This window comes from Harpia harpyja, chromosome 1, assembly GCF_026419915.1.
Source record: "Harpia harpyja isolate bHarHar1 chromosome 1, bHarHar1 primary haplotype, whole genome shotgun sequence".
NCBI lineage: Eukaryota > Metazoa > Chordata > Aves > Accipitriformes > Accipitridae > Harpia > Harpia harpyja.
The window spans coordinates 38,154,165-38,176,963 of record NC_068940.1 but is presented as its reverse complement, the minus strand read 5'-3'; the positions used below and the strand labels follow the sequence as shown (position 1 = coordinate 38,176,963).

The window sequence follows — 22,799 nt, the reverse complement described above, 5'->3', positions numbered from 1 at the left end:
AAGCCTGATCTTTATCACCATTTCTGTCCATACAGAGTCCAGGATGAACACTGATCACTAAACAGATACAGAGAGATACCATCCCAGTAAGAAAAGGAACATGATCTGAAGAACACTGCTGGATGTTGAAAATGTGAAATCCCAAGTTTAATTCTCACATCTAGAGCTAACTTGCTTGGTAAATTTCTGATTGTGATGCCTTGCTGGATCTCACCTCAGCGCTTTAACTGGAAAAGCCCTGGGAGTCCCAGATGTGAAAGAACATCTACTTTTGTGACTTACTTTATTTCTAAAGTAATGTATTTAACATAAAAGCATCTTACCAATCTGGAGTTCCTTTTTGTATCTTTGTGCCGACCAGAGAGATAATCCAATTCAGCCTGATGTGCTTCCAAGTATTCACTGGAGAGGAAGAAAACCCAGTATTACGTTCTTCTGATACATTCATTATAACACTTCCCCAAGGAATTTTTCAGCAGAATGTTACAAAGAAACTTCCTTCTCTAGAAGACTTCTCTTGTTTTACTTTGCAGAGATATGAATGGCTATATAGAAAGACATGGGTCAACAGACGAGAAAGGACAAATATTTGTCTATGGAAACTATCCTAAATGCAAGAGTCACTCCTAGAGGAGCATCTGTATACAGTGAGTACCAGCAGATGCTGGTTACTGTTACCTAACATTTAAAGACGCTGTACATTAGGAATCCTCCTGAATCCTTTTTACTCCTCCAAGATATGGAATCCTCAGTGTAATTCAAGAAGACCACCACTCCTGCATAAGGTATATAAATGTACACATGGCACACACTGCACTCAGACATTTAGTATTTCTTGTTTCCCTTCATCTAAAATAGATCATTCAAGTGAAAGATAGGCCTTATTCTGGGAATGCGAGGCAAAACAAAACAAGACAGTAGAGCTGGAAGTACTATTAAAGGCAAGAGGAAAGGAGGAATGTAAGAGGAAAACAATAAGTTCTAACACACACATAACCCAGCTCACAGATCTCCTTTTCAGATTTCTCTAACTATTCCTGTTTGGCCTTCTGGAACCTTTTGTATAAAGTAGAAGATCAGTTCATTTGTTGAACAAGTCTCTTCTTACAGGTACTGAGGAATAAGAATTTATCAACCAACTCCATCCTACAAAGTCAAAGAATTGCAACATGAAACACTTGCACTACAAAACCAAGCTCACAGAATTAGCCCACATGTAAGGAAGGGCACGTCATTTGCATTTTAGCAAGCAGCGCTGACTACTACCTTTTAGTATGCTAGACAATATCTTAATGTAATCATTACTTTTTCCAGAATGGGAACTATTTTGCAAGGTGTGAAGCACTTGGTGCCAGTTGGCTTCTACAGAGTTGCTTGCAAGCAAGCGTAGTCCCTTAAGAGTTCCTACAGGGCCTTAAACTATTTCTGCCGAGACCATCTTCTTCCAACTTTGCTTTTAATACAGAGCAGACTTAGGTAACTTTTTCCTCTTATGCTTAAAAGGCAACAAGAGTCACCTGGTAAATACTACATTGTAAGACACAGTCTCTGAGCAGTCAAAAATAACTTCATTTTAGACAGCTGCACTTTTTCACATTTGCTTTGATGCATTTCATTTTCTTACTTTTACAAACCAGTTCACCCAAGACACCCAGTGGTTCCAGCATTCAGCTGCCTGCTCTTTACACTCACCTATTAACAGCTCAGTGCAGAAGTAGCCAAGGTTGGTTGCAGAACAGAGTTCACTTAACTTTTAGAAGAGCTTCATCACTTTTAGATTTAAGTATGTTAAAATTGCCAGCTTGATGGAATGGTACCCAGATGGTTAACAGAATAAGGAGTTATTGGAATGGTACCCAGATGGTTAACAAAATAAGGAGTTATTTTCTATAGCTATAAAGAAACAGGCACGTAAAACATGTTCTATACCAAAAATTCAAGTCACTCCAGCACCAAGTGGACTCAGCCTGCATCTACTTAAAAGTTGGACTTTGCATTGCTATTTGATACAGTTGTTTTCTGTAGGTTACTTTAGTCAATTAGTTAGCTACTCAGTTTTGGCAGGAGTCTGATCATATGGCATTCACTGCAGAACTGGGAACAAATTCTGATCCACTTTATGGTTTCTCCTCCCTAAGCTCTGATAAATTCTAAACTCTGCAAAAATATTTGCTTTTGTTATTTGTTTTAAATCTAAATCCACTAATAAGACATTGACTGATATTTTTAGGACTAAGACTTTATAGTCTTTTATTGGAATAAAAGTGTGACACATCTGAATTTACAATGCATTATTACAGTGCGTTTTACATTCTTTGCTTAAGAAAACAAACTATGATCAGAATTAATAGAGTAGCAAAATTCTGAGGACAGCAGCAACATATGCAAAGGAACTGTTAGTAGGATGCCAGCAGAAAGAGCTACAGAGTTTACAAATCCAAGGAGAGGTATTTTATCTTCCAATACTAGCTTCAGGGTGTAAATGAAGTTCCTGCGATATTAGACAAGGCCCATCAACATCGACTGTAGCGATTTAAGATGTGTGTTTTATTATATAATAAGATTTGAGGACTCAGTTAAAGGTTGATCTGTTTCAATCACTGATGGAGGCAAACAGCACTTACCACCACTTTCTTTCTGATCTATAAGACCAAGAGAGCAAGCTCATACTTGTTTTATTTGCCATTTCAGCACTGAATAACATCAGCATTTCTATGAGTTAACTGACAGCTTCCTCAAAGCCAGAATACCCTGAATTCAGATTGCCACCCCATCCTTTGATCTGTCTGCTGCATATACCCCACATCTGCCAGACGGAGGCAATGGATAAAATTGGTCTTTAGCCTTTTCCCTCAAGTCTGTACTGATGCAACGACTGTGCAGTCAACCATAATAAAGACTCCAAAATAGTGCTACATTTAAAGCAAGATAATGTTATTTACATTGCCATAAGAAGATGGAGTTGTACTACAGCTCTGTTTCATCACCTCAAGTCAGCTGAAGTTTTTAGGTAGATCTGCTTAGACCTTTCCCTTACAGCAAGCCACCAAGAGATGAAAGAGTACTTTTGAATTCCAGAGTTTAATTCCATTAAAAGGAAAACAAAACAAATCAACCAACCAAACACCCCCCCCCCCCCCCAAAACTGAAAAAAACACCCACTAGAATATCTCTTTAAGTGTTCTCCAATTAGCATAGGGAGAATAGAAATGGTTTATGAACCAGCTTCCCCACTGTGTCCTTGCAGGGCACACCCTTGCTTTCAGACTTGGTTTTAAGTCAGCTTTTTGAGTCAAAGCAAACTCCACACAGCTCCCTCTCCAGAAACTTTTTGCCAATCACCCCCCAAATCTGGCTGTCCCATCCCTGTCCAAGTCTCTCCTTGATCTGGAGACTTCCTGCCTGCCACCCTGCATGCTCTGAAAGTCTCCCTTCCTCAAGGGAGCTCAGTTGCTCCCCAAGAGATGGAGAATCTCCCACAGAGTTCTACCTGTCACTGACTTTTTAGAGAAGCGTAACAAACTAGGAACAAACAAAAACATCAGAGCACTTTGTTTGCAAGCAGACTGTCTGAAAGCAAATGAAACTTGTTTTACAAGGTCCCAAGCCAGTGTCTGGGAAAGTTACTACATATGTTTAGAAATGCCAGATGGAGACAGAGAACAGTGATACACAGACTTAAGCAACATGACTAGGTAAGGCAAATTACAATATTTTAAAAGTCCTTACTTAAGTCCTTTCTTCAAAGCTTCAAAAATTTTCTTCACCTGCAGTGGCTTTGGATCCCAGATGACTGCCCCCTTCTGCAGGGAATTATAAGCCTTGGGGGATTTCAGTGACATTCTTGATCTCACTGAACTTCTGCTGAGAGACTTTCTGTAGAAAGAGAAAAGAAACAGGGGAAAGATGCAAAACCCATCACCTGGGAGAAGAGAAATGCCTAACCCACAAAGCTTCCAGGCTACAAGTTATGTGTCCAATCCCATATACCTTTACTCAAAAGAACAAAGCTCTTGGACACACTGAGAATACTTTCACAGATAACATTAGAAAGTTAAGGCCCAGCCCTAAATACCTAGTGCATGAAAGCTGAAATTTTTTGTGACTTCAACAATAATAATTTCAATAAGAAACATCTCCTTCTCCAAGCTTGACGTAGACTCTGAGAAGCCTAGTGGTTTTCTTTTATCCTTTTTAAATAAAGAAAAATTGTGCAGGTCCCCATTTCTTTGGGAAGGGGGGGGGGGGGGGGCAGGGCACTAAGCAAGAAAAAGAAAAGCTCATTTTTAAAACAGGTTAATAACAAGTTAATGTTTATACTGCTAGCAACTGTCTTAACAGATATGCATGGCAGCTAGCCAAAGCCCTGTTTCTGTGTGCCCATTCATACCAGTTGTCAGGTAACTACAGAACTAGTCAAGTAAGCCATGCTGCAGGACAAGGACATTCCCATTCTGACTCTTACCTGCAATTCAGGAAAATGAGGCAACAAACTTTTGATCTTCTCAAGGTCTAACTTATAAAGCTAACTTAAAAAGCCTTTAGAAATAGCTATTTCTTTGCCTGCATTCACCATCCATTTAAATGATGGCTTAGAGCCCTACCTCATTTTAGAAAAGCAAGCTACCAAGCCCAGATTGCACACAAGATATAATTATATCAAGGTGTTTTTTCAGTGTCTAACACCTCACTTACTTTTAAAAGCAACTGCAAAAACAAAATTACATATTTTTTCTAACAGAAATCCCCCACACTAGATTTTTTGTGCTCACCTAAAGAGTTAGAACACCCTGAGCCATTGGTTACATATATATATATATATATCTCTCTCTCTATATATATATATCTGCAACATTTCAACCGGTAAATGAGCTGTCTGCAAATGGTTCTTTCACGTTGTCAGATTCCTGCCCGGCTTACCTCTAAGTCTTAGTTATTTTTATATAGTTTTGTTAATACTCCCTGTAAGTCAAGCCTCTAACATTATCTAAAGAAGCTTCCCATTCCACCAAGCCAAGCCAACTGGTTGCTCTCAGAGAGCTCTCTCTCTATCCTAAATTCTGCTCACCTGGTGAAATGATGAACTCCAACAGGTTTAATACTTAGCCACTGGCTGTTTTAAGTTCTAGGCATGTGACTGAAGGCCTAAGGAGATAATTGAGCTTGGTAATTAAATCCTAGGCCCAGCACACCTGAGAGCTGTCTCCAGTCCTATTACAGAAACCTTCAAGTAACTACTTTAATTATCCTGGTGCTAAACTTCCACTTAACTTAATTTTTTAACATATAACCTGAAAAAAATCTGACAAAATTAGGTGTTGCCAAACATTACTGGATATTTAATTTCTTCACCCCAAAGATTATCTTAGTTTTTTATGATGGCTTAACGTAAAGTATTAATTAACAAAACCATTTGGAGCTCAGGTTACCTATAATGAGGAACACAACTGTTAAATTAGAAACTTACATTAATATTATTTTCTTTCATAAGATAATGAATCTTTGAGTATTCCATGCAAAGCGAGAGGGTTTCAACAGCAATAACACTGGAAGGGACAGTCCAGCCAATAATAGCAGTTGAAAGAGTCTCCGAGAAGGAACATCACTTAAAATTCTTTCATGCAAAGAAGGAAATAGCATCCAGTTTCATGCTTTAGATGAGTACTCCAATTAGCAAGATACCATATGGAAGATATAAGATAAATCTATCTTTTGAAATTAAAAAGCTCAAATTACTCCTGGGTTTTGTTTATTTTTGGAAAGGGAAGGACTTTGATATTTACTTTCAGAGTTTTGGACTGCAAACCCTAAATTCAGGAAATCATTTCCCTTCAGTTGAAAGTATAGCATCTAAGCACTGCATACAGATAGGCTGAGATTTAAAATTCACCGTTTTCTTCAGTGTCTCCTACTGACTGATATAGCCCATAAGTACTCAGTGAACTGATGTTAAGAATCCCATTTTCATACATTTCATAGAAAAGTGGCTGACATGGGCCTTAGGGACAGTAGCTAAAAGCTAGATGCTATGTTGCAGCTTTCCCTTGTGAACTTAATAATTTAAGTATCAGATTTCCCACTTTATAGATAACAGTAATAATATTTACTTCCTGTGGAGACCATTGTGAGGAAAAATGAAATAGTGTGTCTGACTGAGAGCCTCAAAAGGAAGTTGCTAAAGAAATGCAAAAGTATATTTAGCATCTGCTTAAGAATCTCCATGTGGACCTGATTTGTGTGTCATCCTTTGGATAGACCTTGCATAGGGCCCCTGTGATCTCCTGCTGTGTTTTGCAACAGTGCCTGAGGGAGAGATAAGTTAGGAAAGGGTGATTAAAAAATTTCTTCACTATGCTGGAGAAGGCTCTCGGGTGTTCACTGGGCTGTGACCGAGTATCTAGTACAAATTTTCCTTATTGCAGTGATTCCTGAACAAAACTGTCTGTCTAAACACTTAAATAGTGAAAAGCAATATCATAAAAAATGCATAAAGGGAGGCATTTGGTTAGAAAACCTTTGCAGCTAAAAGTAATAGAATAATCTTAAGGGATATATGAACTCTTCTGTTTGGAGCATTCTTACCCTGCTGGACTGTGCCTTTGTTGGAGAAACAGCTGTTCAACACTTTTCCTGGTAGATACTTTCCCTGCTAGAACTCTCACTATGTACTTGAGCTCAAGTCTGTTTATATAATTTATTGGCAGTGTTTTTCTCAAGATGTTATTGATTGGTGCGATTTTAGATGTCCAATCTTTGCTAGGTTTAATATTATTTTTCTGCTTCCACAACAAATTAATTTTTCAAATGTGAAGACTTCTGGAGTACATCACAGTCATGCTGGAATTTCATTTTTGCTCATACTTTACCGTGCTGTGTTTCACTAAAAGGTTAATTCAGTCATTTGGTTATTTGAAAAGATATTTTATGACACGAGTCAGGTATTTTACTGATACACAATAGGATTTTTTTGACTACAATACTTTTTTGAGAGGCCTACTTTCCAATACTTCCATAAGATACTGCTAAATGATTCACTTTTTTATTATTCTAGCATGCATTGGCAGTCAGAGATTATATTAATTTTCCATTCATATATCATATCTTCTAAAAACATTCAACAGGCTATACAGGGATCACTAAATTCAGAAAAAGAACAAGAGCACTTCTAGTGGAAAAGCTGCACAGTTATCTACATAGAGCAATGCTACACAACAATTTATGTAAGCAAAAAGGGAAAAACAGTGCAGGATGGTTTAGCAATTACAGAGCTCAGCTGAAGACTGGAAGACTGGACTGCAACCTTGGCTATACTATAGACCTGTTACTGATTGCAGCGAATTTGCAGCGGCCTTCTTGGCCTGTTTGTATTCCTCCCTTCCTCTCATTTGTGGCATTGCCAGAAAGCAGCCCTTCTTCTCATGTAATGCTGCTCTGCTTAAAATAACTCCAGGAGAACTTGAGTTGGGTTCAGCTACACATTTTGCCAGGACTCAACATTAACATCCCCATCTTTTTAAAGGTCTATGAGATTTTTAATTACCATAACTATTCAGAAGGTTTTAGTCAGAAAACATCAGTTACTACTAGGCTGCTAGCAGGAAGGGTCGCAGCCCTTCATTTTTCTAGAAGAAATGGACACCATTAACAGTCTGATACATAACCTCTGAAATCCAGGCATCTCTGAAGTACAGTGTGTATAGTAGTAAGATAGTATGGTGTGAAGTATAGATATTTATCAGTGAACCATGACCACACTCAGTAGTTGTAAGATAAAAATTAAGGAACAACTTCTATACATAGATGCCTTAGGTTAAAAAATACATTCACAGTACCCAACCCATTGTTCCCCAAACGATCAGGTGCTTTACTTTTTGTGTTACTTACGCTAATTTTCTGCTTTGCACAGTGCTGAATCCAGTGAAGGAACAACTCCTGCTGATACCACCCCCATCACCAGGAGAGACAAATGTGAGTTTGACCGACATGATTGCCAGTCAGTAAGTCTAACGGCTTCTGAAATAAACAGAAAAACAGATGAGTCAAAAGCTTCTTGGCAGTTCAGGTTTGTGCTGCTGCAAGTGCTGAGCTGAATGGAAGTGGAAAGTCAGAACAACAGACAGTAGATTAAATAGAAAAAAAAGACTTGTCTGCTATACATGTTTCCTCTGTTGCCATCCACAGTACAATTAATAAGGGACTGAACAGTCTAAAATGAAATCTCTCATGCCCTCTTCAATTTCTGATTGATTTTACAAACTCACTATGTAAAAGCCAGAATAGCCTCAATTCACAGGCTCTCTACCTTTCTGATTTTTTAAAAACCCTGTAACTGTCCCACTGCTTAAGGAGTTCAGGCCAACCTGTATATTTCCAAATCAGTATGGATGCCAGAACAACACTTAAGCTCCAGACTTAATCAGGTCCAAAAAGCAGTTCCTTGCATCTGTGCAGAGCCACACTGAAGTCAATGGTAGAATTGGCTGAGTGTGATGCTTAAGCCCAAGGCAGAAGTCCGATTTCAACAGTAAATTTCAGGTTCTTACTCCTCCTCTGGCAGGATTTCTCTTGGATTGCTCTCTTCTGTTTTCCATCAGTCAAACTCTTTTGCTTTCTGGAGAATTGTGTTCTCTGCCATATGTCTATAGAATCCAAGTTACAATATAAGTAACAGACATATCCTTCAAAGCAGCTGTAGAAAATCACCCAGACAGTTAATATACAGAAAAATTCCCTTCCTTCCCCCCTCAAGCTCATGTAATGTAAACACCACAACTGAGTAAAACTCAGAAAAACAAAAAGCTGGAGTATCTATTTGTAGAGAGTACCAACTCCAGTAGAGCTGTACATGCTCCATGCAAAAGTTTGTCCTACATTATAGAATGTGCTCTGAAGAACAGTGAGCTCTTAATCTATCAGAGTAGATACTGGAAAGAAACATCTGCACTCAACCCCTATGCCTGATATTATCCCATCAGCATGGCTACAGTTAGTCAGACTAGAAGCCCAGAAATGTGAAGATAAGGCTCTTTTCCTGGCTCTTCCACTAACTTGGAGTGCAACTTAACTCAATGCTCTCCCAGACTGCATACGAAGAACTAAATGCTTAAATATGCTTCCCGAGAAGAGTGCGATTTAAGAGTGTTTCGCTAATTCCGGACTAGTCTACAAGTACAGGGAATTACTGTAAGTGACTATGCTTTAGGTATCATTATCTGCCACAGCAGCAACAAAAGTTGTCATGGATTTCCACAAGCAGAGATCCTGCAGTGAGACCTGACTATTTCATTAGAAGCCGCTCAGTCAGCTCCCTGGGCTGAGGTCTAAGACTCCCATTTCTTTGCCTGTTCTACAGGCTGTGCCAAGTGCATGAATACATCTGTGTAAAAGAGGCAAAATATTTTGGAACAAGATGTGAAAATGATAAATTTGAGCCAAACAGCTACCTGCTTTGCAAGCTAACTCGTTTGTCAAAAGAGGTGTTGGGCATGGCTAGGTATTTTGTATCTCAGTGCATCAAAGTCCACATGACTCCATAGCTTCAGTAGTACCAAAAGAAATCTGTTATATGGAAAAATTCAGGTGCATCTTAATCACATTTTAATCAAACTGTACAGCACTTACGTTCTCTTGTTTTGAAAGGGTGTCCTTAACACCCTTAATCAGAGATCGTACTTGCATCATATCACAGCTGAAGTTTCAAAATATTTTCCATCCTTTCCTCTAGTTTTCAGATGCTTATAAGCCTGTGAACAGTCACCCCATCAAAAGGATCATTAGACTGAAAAAACCATGCAACTTACTGAAAAACGTAATTGCATAACAAGCTATGAAGAGAAGAAATAAAAGGAATAGCCTCATGGTCATTGACCACATCCCTCATCAAGGATAAGCCAGATTCCCAGGATCTATTCTTCAGCTCTCTAACCTAAAAAAGTTAGTTCATGAATAAAAGGGAGGAAGAAAGTGCAGGAAAAGCTGTGTAATTTTATAGGACTCCTAAAGCCTGCATAGCATGAGACTGAAAGCCTTTGAAGGATATAGATATGAAACAAACAAAAACAGGCAGACCTTTGACAGGGAACAGAAAGTAGAAGATGATGAAGACTCCCAAAGTAAAAATCTGTGGTACTGAACTCTAGATGTGAAGAATTAAGATGGAAATGTACAGACCCCAAAACTCAGTTGGTGAAAGAAATAAATTGCTTAAATTGCCTAGACTTGATTCGGTCGCCACATGTATTTTTATAAATCAAATATAATTCTGGACTTCAAGAAGATACACTTGCAAATTAGTAGAAATGAGAGATGAACTGGACCTCACTTGTGCATAGCCATAAGCATTTAAAAATTCTCATGGGTCATTTGTTTTTTTTAGCTGCACAAAGCTTAGTCCTCAAGGCCACTGACCGTGTCATGTTCTGCTGTAACATGTAGCTACATTCAAAAGCAATTCACAAGCACATTTTCACAGTTCCCTCTTATAAGAATGAAGAGAATTTAAATAATGTTAGGAAAGCACCATTAAAGGGGTTATCTTTCTTACTTTGAAATAATGTGAACAAAGTCAAATACCACTTGGTACACACCTGCGTATATTTTTTGTAGCAACCTAGAAATCTTACAGCTCATTTCACACTTCTGAGTAGAAGACCATAAGTAGGATGTCAAGACAACATTTTATTTGTAGGAAAGATTTATAATCGCAGTTGTTTAAACAGAGGGTTTTGCTCGCCAGAGTGTCTGTATAAAAGTGCTGAGCTACGTTACAACTGCCCCTGAGAAAAAGCATCTGGACGCATCTCAAATTCAACTCTCTCTTTAGGCTAGAAATAAATCAGATAAGAAGCCCCCGACAAAGCCGAGTTCAAATCTGTCTTCCAACCTGTAACCTCTGCTGCGTAGGCCAGCATCTCCAAATCTCATAAATACAGGGATTATACCCTGGGGAGCAGAGGAACTTCCCCTCTTTTAATCTTCCCCAAAAGCACAGAACGTGAATACGGTAGCTAGCTAGGGGCTGGCATATGTAGAGCACAAAAATATCAGGCCAAACTGAAGGAGTCTATTGCCAGGGGCAATAGAAACACTGAACTACTAGGAAAAACAAGGAGTCTCGAAAAAGTCTTACAAAGTTTGTGAGTCGTAAATAGACCTCCAAACTGCCAGGTACTAATCGACTCAAACATTTTAATACATGCAGTTTTGTAAGATTGAGACTTCAGGTCTCAGAAATGTATTTTTAATATAAATCAGAAGAGTATTTATTTCAAATTAAAGGGGTATGTTTGTTTGTCCCTGTTTCAATGATTTGCCATAACAGACTATTAGCATTTAACCTTCAGTGTTACCAAGTATCCAGGCACGTAGGACCAAACATTTGAGCAGTGAGTACACTCAAACTGCATGTTCTGCTTTGTCTCTGTTAGTATTAGGATATTCCTCAAGCCAAATGACCTTCATCCTCTACAAACAAAAAACTGGTGTCTGTTTGTGTTTATGGCTAAACTTTTCCAGCCCTAGTCACATATTTAATTGTTTCTGGGCACAACGGTTTCAACAATTTTATGAGGAAAATATGACTCACTGACTTCTTGCAAAATATTTCTGCTTGTGCTTTGTACTTTAAATTAGTAGCCATGTTTTTCTTTTAGTATCTCCAAGAGGTTCACTTGAATTTGGTGAACCGTTGCTAGAGTAAGGTATTCATGTTTCCTTAAATTTATAATGTTCCAATTGTGAATGACCAGTTGGTTAAGAGACACACACTCGCTCTTAGTTGTGTGTCTGCAAAAAACTGTACCAGACTTCTGTTTCCTTCAGCTAATTGGAGACACACACGTCGAGTTGATAGCCTAGCCAACAAGTGGCTATGTATCTCACTAGTATGTCAGTACCCGCTGTTCACTGGCTTCAGCAAGCAGCGGCTGCCTAACAAAATAAAAGCCAGTTTGAAATCAAATAAATTATTAGTCACTACAGAAAATAAACGCAATGACCAAACACAAACTATCAAATGTCAATCGCTTCAATGTCTTAGGATCATGTTTGTGATTCTGGATACATTATGTGATCATGACAATTTGTCTTACACCACCTGATGCTAACTTTCTCCTTACATTTTTAGACTATTGTTATTTTTATACATAATTTTATTTGTAAATATTACACTAGCTTTACTTGGAAGGACAATAGAGCCATTCTATCTTCTAGTTGTGGAATCTAAAAAGAGTTGATTTCATTCTGTATTATCACAACATAATCCTTTTCTCAGTATCAGATATGCCCAACATTTTATTGGAGGGACTGCAGCCTTGACCCTAAAATACGTGGCTTATATTTATGCCTATACAGAGAATCCTCTTAGTAAGTGGATTTCTGCATAGCATAGTACATAGATTTTATTGTAGGGTTGCCACCTGGAATCTGTATCTTTCTAGAGCATGGTTTTATAAAATTCACTTCAGCTCCATGACAGCCAAACAAATTTGCCATTAATGTGTATTGGTTCTATACCATTTCTACTGAAACTCAATTTTAATTGTACATAACCAAAATCAGTAGTGATTAAGCAGATGAATGTTTAGGGACTTTAGAGACATTCTGTGGTCTTACTCTAGAAATGATCTGTGATTCCAACTAATCTGCTGTTTCAAAAAAACCTTCAGTCAATGGTGCTAAGTTACTCATTCCACTTCCTTAAATTTCTTATGAACTCCACCACAATAACTGTTTCGCTGCTATAATTGCATCTGTATTAGGGTTTTAGCTGATAGAAATATACATTGCAAACACTTAATAGGTGAAAAGACAACCCTAACATAATTACACCAGAAAATTTCTAGCATAAGTCAAATTTAAGACTGATTTTGCAAACTGGGTTACATTTGTCTACCATCACACTGATGTAATCACAATTATTTTTCTTCCTCTCATTTATTTCAAAACTCAGGAACAATGGAATTAACTAACACTTCTGAATGCTTTTGATGGGTGGTATCCATTTCAAAACACTTGTGGCAGACAATGGCATTTGAGTCTTTCATGACACTGATAAAATAAAAAAAAAAATCGGATTGCCACAATGTATTACAATACTGTCAAACATTTTGAACAAAGCCTTAGGGGCTGATCTGGGCCTGAACCACTGAAGCTTTTTGTGATTTCAATGTACCATGGAACAGACTGGAAATTTCTGGACCTTGGCACTTACTTTGCAGCATTGGACATCTAAAGAATACAGACCACTAAAATGAATGAAACTCCTGAGCCGCAATAACATCATGACTCAGCCCTAATTACTCTAAAGGTAGATATAATGAAGGCTGACTGAACGAAGAATGAAGTGACTGTCTTGTGTACAGTATAGTGTTGAATCCACTGGGAAAATACACACTATATTTAATCTTTGCTCTTGAGCATTCTTTAGAAAAACCATTGACCTCAGCAGCAATGTCTACTTTGCTAGATAAACATTCCAAATTTATGATTAAACCCCCTTCAATTTTAAGCATTTTTGTTCAATTGTTAGACAAACATTCTATTTATACAGTTATTGGCAAAACTAAGAAAAATTTCTCTGGTTATTTTTCTAGAGATAAAAAGTCATTTGAATTAGGGAGACAGAAAGTGCCCTTGATGCTACATCTCAATATAGCTATTTTAACACAGCATTACACTCAAATAGGGATCCTTTCTTCAGATAAATCCTTTCTGTGGAAAGGATTCACAGCACAAGGATTCACAACAGAATCTGAAAAGGTTATATGTAATTCACTTTAACTGAGGAATTCTGACTTGTGGATATCATTTATCTAGAACTGGTGTCTCACACCAACACATATAACCTGTAACTAGTCCACCACACAGACAGGGGAAGGGCCACTGCAGTTACAGATATGGAAAATATGTTTGATGTTTTGTTTTTATATGGTAAAACAGATTTGTGAAAATGGAGGTACTGGAGACAAATGGCTGCCTGTGACAAGCTTTTGAAAATCTTCCTGTTAGTATTTTTATCATTCATCTCTGAAGCACTAAGACGTAAATTTTGCGTCTCCCTTGCACTTTGCCTGCTCTCCCATCTCACCCCTACTCATCTCTTTCTCCCTGCTGGTTGCTACAATGGGAATAAAACAATGTAGACAGCTGAACTTGTTCAGTCGTCTTTGCAAGAAAATGCAATCCATGCAGGAAGCCATCTTCTACCAGAGAGATATGGTTAGCTACAGTGCTGTAAGGTCCAATGGATATAGCTGTAGAGAACCATGAACAATCATTCTTCCACCCATATTCACCAGACATTTCTGCTGTTTTAAGACTGAGTGATGTGAGCAATTACATAGCTGCAAGTGGAAGATTTTGCTTCTCTACATAGCTGCACATGTGTTCCACAGAACTTCTTGGCCTAAACCTGTTTAACTCAGATTATTAGATGGGCCTTTTACTTTGCACCAACTTACATCTGTCAGGTTGTATTCTGAAAATCTCAAATGATTCAGGAATCTAATCCCATTCTCAAAAGTAATTTAGGCTCTTAGGAGCTAGTTCAGTTGATTTTTAGTAAGAAGTACATTCATAGCTTACATTATTTAGAAAGATGGGGCTTCAGTGTGTAACTCGTTTTGGTGCTTTTGCAAATTTTATCTAGGCAGATTCAACTCTTAAATATATATTTAAATACTGCATATCTGACATACTTTCCTCCTAGCCATATTCAAGCCTTAAAAAGAAAATCAGATAAACGGCTTTGATCCAAGTCATTGCTTTAGTCATTAGGCCCTTCTATAACTTTATGCCAGCTTCTGGAAATGAAGTTCTGGAGCCCAGGTTTCCTATGCAGCAATAAATTTAAATATCATAAGAAATCCCCTCAGATAGCTTCTCCGGTGCTGGAGGTAGTGTCTCTGATGTAACCATTTCTAGTGTAGTTCTTTGAACACAGGACTCAACTTTCAAGTCCAAGATGACCTGTTTTTCAAGCCTGCGATTCAAAATGTTACTGTATTTCCAATTAGTTTTCATCTAAGCGTACAGATCCAAGTTCTATTCTCAGTGACACTGGTGGACATCCAGAGGAAATTAATCAGTCATTTATTCCAGATTTCCAGTAGAATCTCGGCAGCAAATGTTGGCCTGCACTTAGTTAATGACCTGGAAACTATTTTTCAAGACATAATTTTGTGGTCAATTTTGTACCTCCCTCTAGTGGCAGCAGATATCAGACAAATGAAGCACAAAGGAGACCTTGTCATGGGTCACACACTGATGTATTGTGCCTATTTCTTTCATGAAAATTTGTTACTTGGAATCAAGGTTGGCTGTAAATCCCACTGTAACTTTTTGGTAATGTTGTAATAAGAAAAGAATCAGTGATTGCATATAACCAAAATCCTTGTTTACTTCCTTTGCCAGTATGTGGCATATTCATATATAGCCACACGTAGTTTCTCCATGCTTGCCTACATCATAGCCTTCTGGTTGCTGTGAGTACTTTTGCATTGAGTTTCGCTTTCCTCCTCAGGGGAAGGCACAGAACAATTCACCCATTATCAGCTGATTTATGAGCACAGGGCTTGCTGCTAGCTCCTCTGGTTTCAATTTCAAACTTGATGACAAACTTGCAAGCCTGAATCAGAGATTCAGGAATGTGGCAGGCTCCACACGCTAGCCTGACTTGCAGCTTTTTCAGCTTTGGCAGAATTTGAGTCTGCAGTTAGCTACATTATAATGAATACTTAAAAACAAATTCCTAACAAGAGAAGAAGCAGATGGCGCTGAGGGAGAGCAATTTACAAGTGATGAACAGGCTCTTCCATTTCTGACAAAGGAAAACTTGCCTAGCAGCAAGGCACTGAATGGTACCAGTTCTGTCCCTGAGAGGTTCCTCCTTTTTAATTAGGAACCCCAAGGAACATTCTTCTCTAATACACATCTCATTCTCCTTGTTTTCCCCAATCTGTGCCTGAATGTATGTTACGGATAGACTTATCAGGTGTGATACTGTCTCCATCCATCAGCTAATGCAGGAGCCTCCTAAAAGCCCATTTCCAGGTCAATTATGTAATAAGGAAGGTCCTTTATCTCAGCCTTAGTGTTGTGGAAAGTCCCAGCCTAATAATAGAAACCACCATGATGGATAGATATATGTTTTGATTATTACACTGAGAAGAACATATTAACCAAAACAGATGACAAACTTCCAGTACTAGTGAAATTTGATATTCAACAGTATGTGGGTATTTGATATCTTCAAAAACTGAAGTCTGAATCACAATATACCGATATATGTCCAGGGGCATGCTTCTGAAGCGGGAGAAACTACCTGTCATTTAGCTGTCTGATCAAGAAAATTGTCCCTTTATTACGAATTAAACAATTAAGTCAACTTCCTATGGCAACCATGTTTTATTCCCATAAACGTTACCAAGACAATCTTGTGCCACAGAAATAACGAAGCTGCTGAATTAGGATCCGTATCCCAAAGAACACTGGAAAAAGAGGAGACGCATACAAAATGTCATATAAGAGGGAAATAGGACAGAGAAAAGGTTTATGTTTTAAAGCAAAATATTTTCTTTAATGCTGAGTAGACATAGACTTAGTTTTTTCAAAGTCAGTGTTTCCACTACTGATTAGTGAATCTCAGTACCTACCTCAAGATAATGAAAAAGGGTGTATTTTTTAGAAAGAGACATCAAAATCAAGACAATCTAGAATGTCTCTCATTGGCCAGCTAGCAGCCAAAGCCTCAAAAAATTATGTGGTGTATTTGAACATTTTATCTAGGCTGAATTTACTCAGTTTCTTCTAACACAGGCTTGAACTCATTATATTTTCTAACAAATTAGGGTAGCTGTCATAGCAATCCTAACACTGTGTTTGGTACTAATGTTCCCTTTCTGTAGACACTCCACAAGCATGTAAACTTTACTTGTGGAAAAAACCAAGAACCTTTGAATATATGTGGATATATCTGTACTTTCCCCTTCATTTCGTACCAATTCCTAATACATATGCTCTGACATTCATGGCCCACATTTTTTTACGCTGTTATTCTCTGCTTTTATTTGGTTTGGGTTTGTTTTTAATGAGGTGAACTTTGCACAGCCCAACTCTAGCTCCTATAAACTCTGTGTCTTAAATGGCCAGATTTAGTGATTTTTGTATGGAAGAAAAAAAAAGGCCTACATACTAACCACACAGCTGTACTTGGAAACAGATGTTTTACCCCCTTTAAACTTAACTAATGAGGACGGGAATATGGAACAGATAGGTCAGGAAAACTTCTGTCTAGATTTTGAATTTGGAATTATGGAAAAAGTACAAAAAAGAATGGTGCTTCCACGTAAGGGGAGGGGAGAAGGATGGTAATTCCACTGATGATGAAAATTTGCACTGCTACGCTAGCTTCAAGGCACTTCCACTTCGCAGCCCTGTTCATCCCAATGTCAGTTCTATCCACTTAACTCACACAAGTATCCCATAAGGAGCAGGCCAGATCCTCAGTTTATATGAACTGCATGAACTCTATTCAAATAAATCTATTTACAGAAGTCCAGGATTTGGCTCTATGTCTCCTTTGCATTTAGCAGGTGTGAAAAGACTCTACATCACTTCTTTCAAGACTTCTGTAAAACATAAAGTAGACCAATTATTTAGGATCAGATGGTGTGAAAACCATAACTTTTGATAGAAATCTGACTAAACATGGAAATTGTTGAAACTAACTTTGCCCATCAGCGTGTTCTTAAAATATAAAGTGTCTTCTGCTGCTAGTTCGGAAATAGGTAAGTTTTTTAGGACCATCGTTCCTCTGCCCAATCTTGTTCCCATCAAAGTCACTGGGAGCATTGCCGTAACTTCAGAGAGAGGATGAACACCTCTGTAGTCATGATTTGGCACTCACACTGGAAAAATGCATTAGTGAAAGCTTTCTATAGAAAAGACGCATCAGGTTTTCCCTCTGGTTCCTAGCATAAACTTCTTTTAAAAATTATTCTTGATTTGTCTTTATATGCTCTTCATCAGTACGCTCCCTTGCAGTATAGAGCGGGTCCCTTGCACTAAGCCACAGCAGCAAAAAAGAAGCTTCTGCTGTATAAGGCTTTGTGAGACACAGTCATTACATGCAGAGGAAACCGGGTTTAGTGGGGCCCTAGTCCCCCTAGGGACTATGATAATATAAATTATTAATAATAAAAATAAACATTGGCTAGCTTGAACTTCTCTTCATTCCCTTAGAGCTTATTTTTGTGACGGAATTAGCTAAATAAAGCCCACTTGAAAGAATGCTTAATTGCAAACTATCCAAACAAAACAAAATGGAACTAATTGGTTCTTAAATATTAAACATTCAAAAGGAGATGGCTTTGGAAACAGCTGAAAGACTTATGTATATTAGGATACATATGGTGAAGCGAGCAGTTAAGCAAAATGCAGTCTAAACTGGACTACATTTACTTTTAAACCAGATTTTCAAGTTTTGTCAGTGTGCTTCTACCTAGAAGACAGCTTTGGATTATTTCAAGCCTAAACAGAATTACAGCAATACCCTTTTGAAAATTATAAAATCAGAAAAGTCAAACTTGTGTAGTGACTTCTGGACATAGTTTGCCCAGGAAAGACTACAAAATCTATAATGATCATTACTCCATGGAGTGCCCCTTGAACCTATTTCAGCCTAACAAAGACACCTTAGCAAAGACTACTGTTTCAAGCGTTTTTTCTGAAGCAGGTATTTTCCTAGAAGTTGGGTAGGGAGAGTTCACATAAACAGTTCTGACAACACAACTCTAAAGGAGAGTAGTAATGCCTTCCATGAGAATACCTGATTGCAGATCTACCTTGACCTTTATAAACTTCCTTTCTTCAGCCCTGTGTTTTTGTTACTCCTATTTAATTCAAATATTTCACAGTCAGCAAATAGAAAGAATCTGTTTGGGCGTGTGAAAACTCCCTTTTCCTATTCATTAAAGGTTAATACAGTTGCCACACTTATTTCTTAAATCAGAAGTATTTCTAGCAAGACTAGAAAATGATATGTCTAATGTGACTGAAATCCGTAAACAAGAAAAAAAATTTCTACATTAGAAAGGAGCAAGAAGTAGATAAGTTATAACCAAAATCATACAGTAAAAATAATTTTAAAAATTAATTAGTGGTAGAAGAATTATTCTTTGGAGGACCACTGTGTGCTGCGACATGAAATCAGACTAGTGGTAAGCCATTGAAAGTGCACTGTCTAATCAGCCACATGTTTACTTTCCCACTTATCAATAACTGACATTAACAAGACTTCTGCCAGAGATAATAAATTCCTGGAAATGTCAGGCTCTTCTACATCACCCAGCCCAAGCACAAGAGAGCTACTCACTGGAAAAAAAAAAAAGGCAGACATAAGTGGAAGTGCTAAGCAGAAGTTGCTCAGCCGGATCAGTTGAGATCAATCCACTTCAGCATTTAGGCCAAAAGCTAATGTAATTTTAAGGTCCCTTGAAATGTTATGAATATCATCAACAAATGCGGCAAGAGTCACTCATGAAAATGCACTTCAGTTTTGTGCACAAAAAAATCAATTAGCTTTCTGCCTCAAACTTCTTCAAAGACTGTGAACCCAATTGTTTGTTCCCTGAGGACTCAAAGCTTTTACTGTAACTAGCAGTCACATCTGCTTAGTGTTTCATATTTTTCAGCATCACAAGGAGTTTTTCTTAGACCTTGGACTGGTTTACTCAGCATCTATGTGTACGTACAACAACAAAACTCCAACAGAAAAGATAACTGAGGTCTTCTGCCAGTTAGTTTCTACCTTTCTCCCCAAAAGACACAGGCAATCCTGGCAAAAGGAGTATTCTTATATGAGTATTTTGCCAGCATAGCTAACTCTTTAAGGGTTTCATTTTTTAACACCCCTTTTAGTGCTCCCAGCTATGCCAGAAACTTTGAAACATAGATCTATACTGCTATACAAGAAAGCTTTGTTGTTTTAATACGTCTAGTATAGTTTTCAAAGGTACTAGTAGTCTGCAGATATTGTAAAAAAATCCTTCAATGTGAACACCGTCTGTGTATCTATACTACCAGCACTTCACTGCCATCAGATTATTGATATTATTTACTACAAAAGTTCTCCTAGAATGAATGGAGCAACTTGGCAAACTTGTGCTTTCTATTAGCATAGTTAAAACAATCCCTCAGACCTAAACCAATTAGTACTAACACATGCACAAGTTTAGTGTGCACTATAACTGCTTCTATACTTGCATCTTTTGCTAATTCAGCCATGTTGGTAAAAGAATCAATTTTTCACAGTCCTTACCCAATTTAGCTAAGGGCAAGAATCTGTAATATGGACAGGGACCTAACAGCTGTAGAGAGGGGCTTATTACTTGTGTCTCTTTAGATACTAAAAGGACTTTGCTAGTACAGATGTATTCCTATAAAGCATCAGAGAAAAGAATAAATTGTATTAGCATACAACACTGCCATATCAATATAGCTGCAGAATCTTTTAATGTGATATGCCTACATCATTAAAAAAAACCTCAACTGAGACAAAATTATAGCAGTACTACATTTAAGCGCACAACAAATGTTAGTGTGGCTACATGGCAATTGTAGAACAACCACAATTCTCAGTTTATAAAAAAATTTGTGGATAAGTCCTTCATGCCTCATAGAACAAGACTTATTTTGGTGATGCAAATTGACTTAGTCCATGTTACCCAGATTCTATTACTTACCTATAAGCCAATTATAATTGAGACCACTCCCACAGAATAGGATTGTGCCACTTGACAAAACTGAGCCCCTTGTAAGAAAGTTCTCTTAGTTCCCTTTCAACATGGAAGGAGTCAATTGTAATGCTAACACACACACTGACTCAAGAGTGTGAAGAGCTCTTACCCAAGACCAATGAGCAAAAAAGACTCAAGGTATCAATCAGTTCACTGTATATACTGATCCTTAGTTCATCAGCTGCTACTGTCCTAACAGAACGAGGACAAAGTGTCACCTTCAGGATGTGGTAGAGCTGCAGAGAGATCTAACACAAAAATGGGTGGCCAAATGCACAGTCCATATTCACACAGCTGTTGCTTGATCGATAATTTAAAGAGTCCTGGTAATGGATGAGATCACCAGCAAAGAGCTTTAAATTTCAGGACAACACATAGGCAAAACAGTTAAATATCACAGTATTGTGATGACTCCAGTGATATCAAGGGTACTATGTGTGTACTGATCTGCTTTTTTGGCATCAGACAGGCACGATTTGTGAAAGACATAATCATCACGTATCTTGCCAGATGAGCCTGAGATGATGGTAGCAGTGTCCAGAATACTGAAAGGTGCTATAAGCAGAACAGTGATATGCCTTCCCATTAAGGAGGAACCATGCCTGGCTGGAGAGGCAGTAGATAGAACAGTATGTCCCTGTGATGTTCTATGTCCCCTGGCAGTTCTCCCAAACTTGCAACATGACCCTCCACCCACCAGTGCATGGATCATTGATCTTATGAACTCACGTTTGTGTTCCTGTACAGAATTGTCATTGAGAATGTCTAGCCCAGAGAACTTACTGGCAGAAAATCACTCATGGGTGATCTTCAAAATTCAGAAATGGCCATTCAGATACAAGATACACATGTTGACAAGTGATTCCAACAATATAGTAATTCAGATCCAGAATTAAATCCAGATCCTGACACAGTCACAGCAGTAATAGCAGACAGTGCATTCAATGTTATCATAGAAAAATGGTGGTTTGCTCCATATGACTTGGCTCACTCAAGAGAGATATTTTACAATAAGCTACACTTTTACTGTATTGTAAAGATAATCTGACAATTATGGGTCAAAGTATACTTGTTTATTGCTTTAAATGAAACTAAAAACAGTCAAATTCATACACATGGGGTGAAATATTCATCATGTATTACTACAGCTGTGGAGAAAACAAGCTAGGCTGGGCAGATGCAGAAATTGTGTCTGGACTGGAGATCTTACCAGAAGATGCAGTATATATTCTCATCCAAAGCCTTCTCCTGCAGAGCATATACTCCTTAGACTTGTGGTTTTGTTCTTGAAGAACCCAAGCTCAAGCAATTTTGAGATACTTTGCACTGCTACTTACTTGTTTTGCACTTCTGATGTTTGTTTGCATGCAGCTGGGATGCCTGCGCTGATTTTCTAAGGTTATTTAAATTCTTCTTTATTTGTTAACAAATTATGTTGGTTGCACAACACATTGGCATGTGAACACTTCAGAAAAAGGGAGGGGCACAACTCAGCTCAGCCTCAGTGGAATTAGGAACAAGATCCAATTACTTCAGCAGAGTTACACAAAGGATAGTTCTATTGTTTCAGTGGGAGTTGTGGTTCATTAAAAGAGTGTTTCCCATCAGCTTTCTACATGCAGGACTCTCTTCAAAGGTGGCATTACCTTCAAGATCACTGTGTGGGCTTCCATTTCAGACAATGAATAACAAAAGCCTAGTGACAGATTTTCATAAAGTCTGGGCATATACTGTTGTACTAAAAGCATGAAAAAAGGCACACAGTACTGTGCAGTTATATATATCTATACAACAAACATATAGTGATGCTGAAGCTGTGATGTTACTGCTGGACTTAAACCAATGCATTTTTAGACATGATCCATTCATTTTAACTGCTCTTTTGTTTTGTCTTCCATTGTAAAAAACAGGTAACTAACTTGCTACAAATCAGTTATCTTCAAAACTTTAGAAAAGTCTGTGAACTTTCTCTATAGATCAAGTATTAGCCACGTTTTCACACAG

General features: G+C 38.0%; 1 protein-coding gene across 9 annotated transcripts in view; it reads right to left on the bottom strand.

Annotated features, from left to right (window-relative positions):
• RIPOR3 (RIPOR family member 3) overlaps window positions 1-22,799 on the bottom strand; it is a 53,707-nt gene that overhangs the window by 24,309 nt on the left and 6,599 nt on the right. For 3 of the 9 annotated variants that reach the window (XM_052787724.1, XM_052787742.1, XM_052787733.1), the window contains 4 exons: window positions 8,361-8,639; window positions 7,885-8,013; window positions 3,730-3,876; window positions 324-402 (listed from right to left, as the gene is read on the bottom strand). In XM_052787724.1, coding sequence (XP_052643684.1) covers window positions 324-402; window positions 3,730-3,876; window positions 7,885-7,985 — 327 coding nt within the window. In that variant the 5' untranslated portion in view covers window positions 7,986-8,013; window positions 8,361-8,639. Of the gene's footprint in view, window positions 1-323; window positions 403-3,729; window positions 3,877-7,884; window positions 8,014-8,360; window positions 8,658-16,423; window positions 16,488-22,799 lie in introns of those variants that run through there. The other 6 variants (XM_052787761.1, XM_052787770.1, XM_052787752.1 and 3 more) reach the window with 6 other exon arrangements.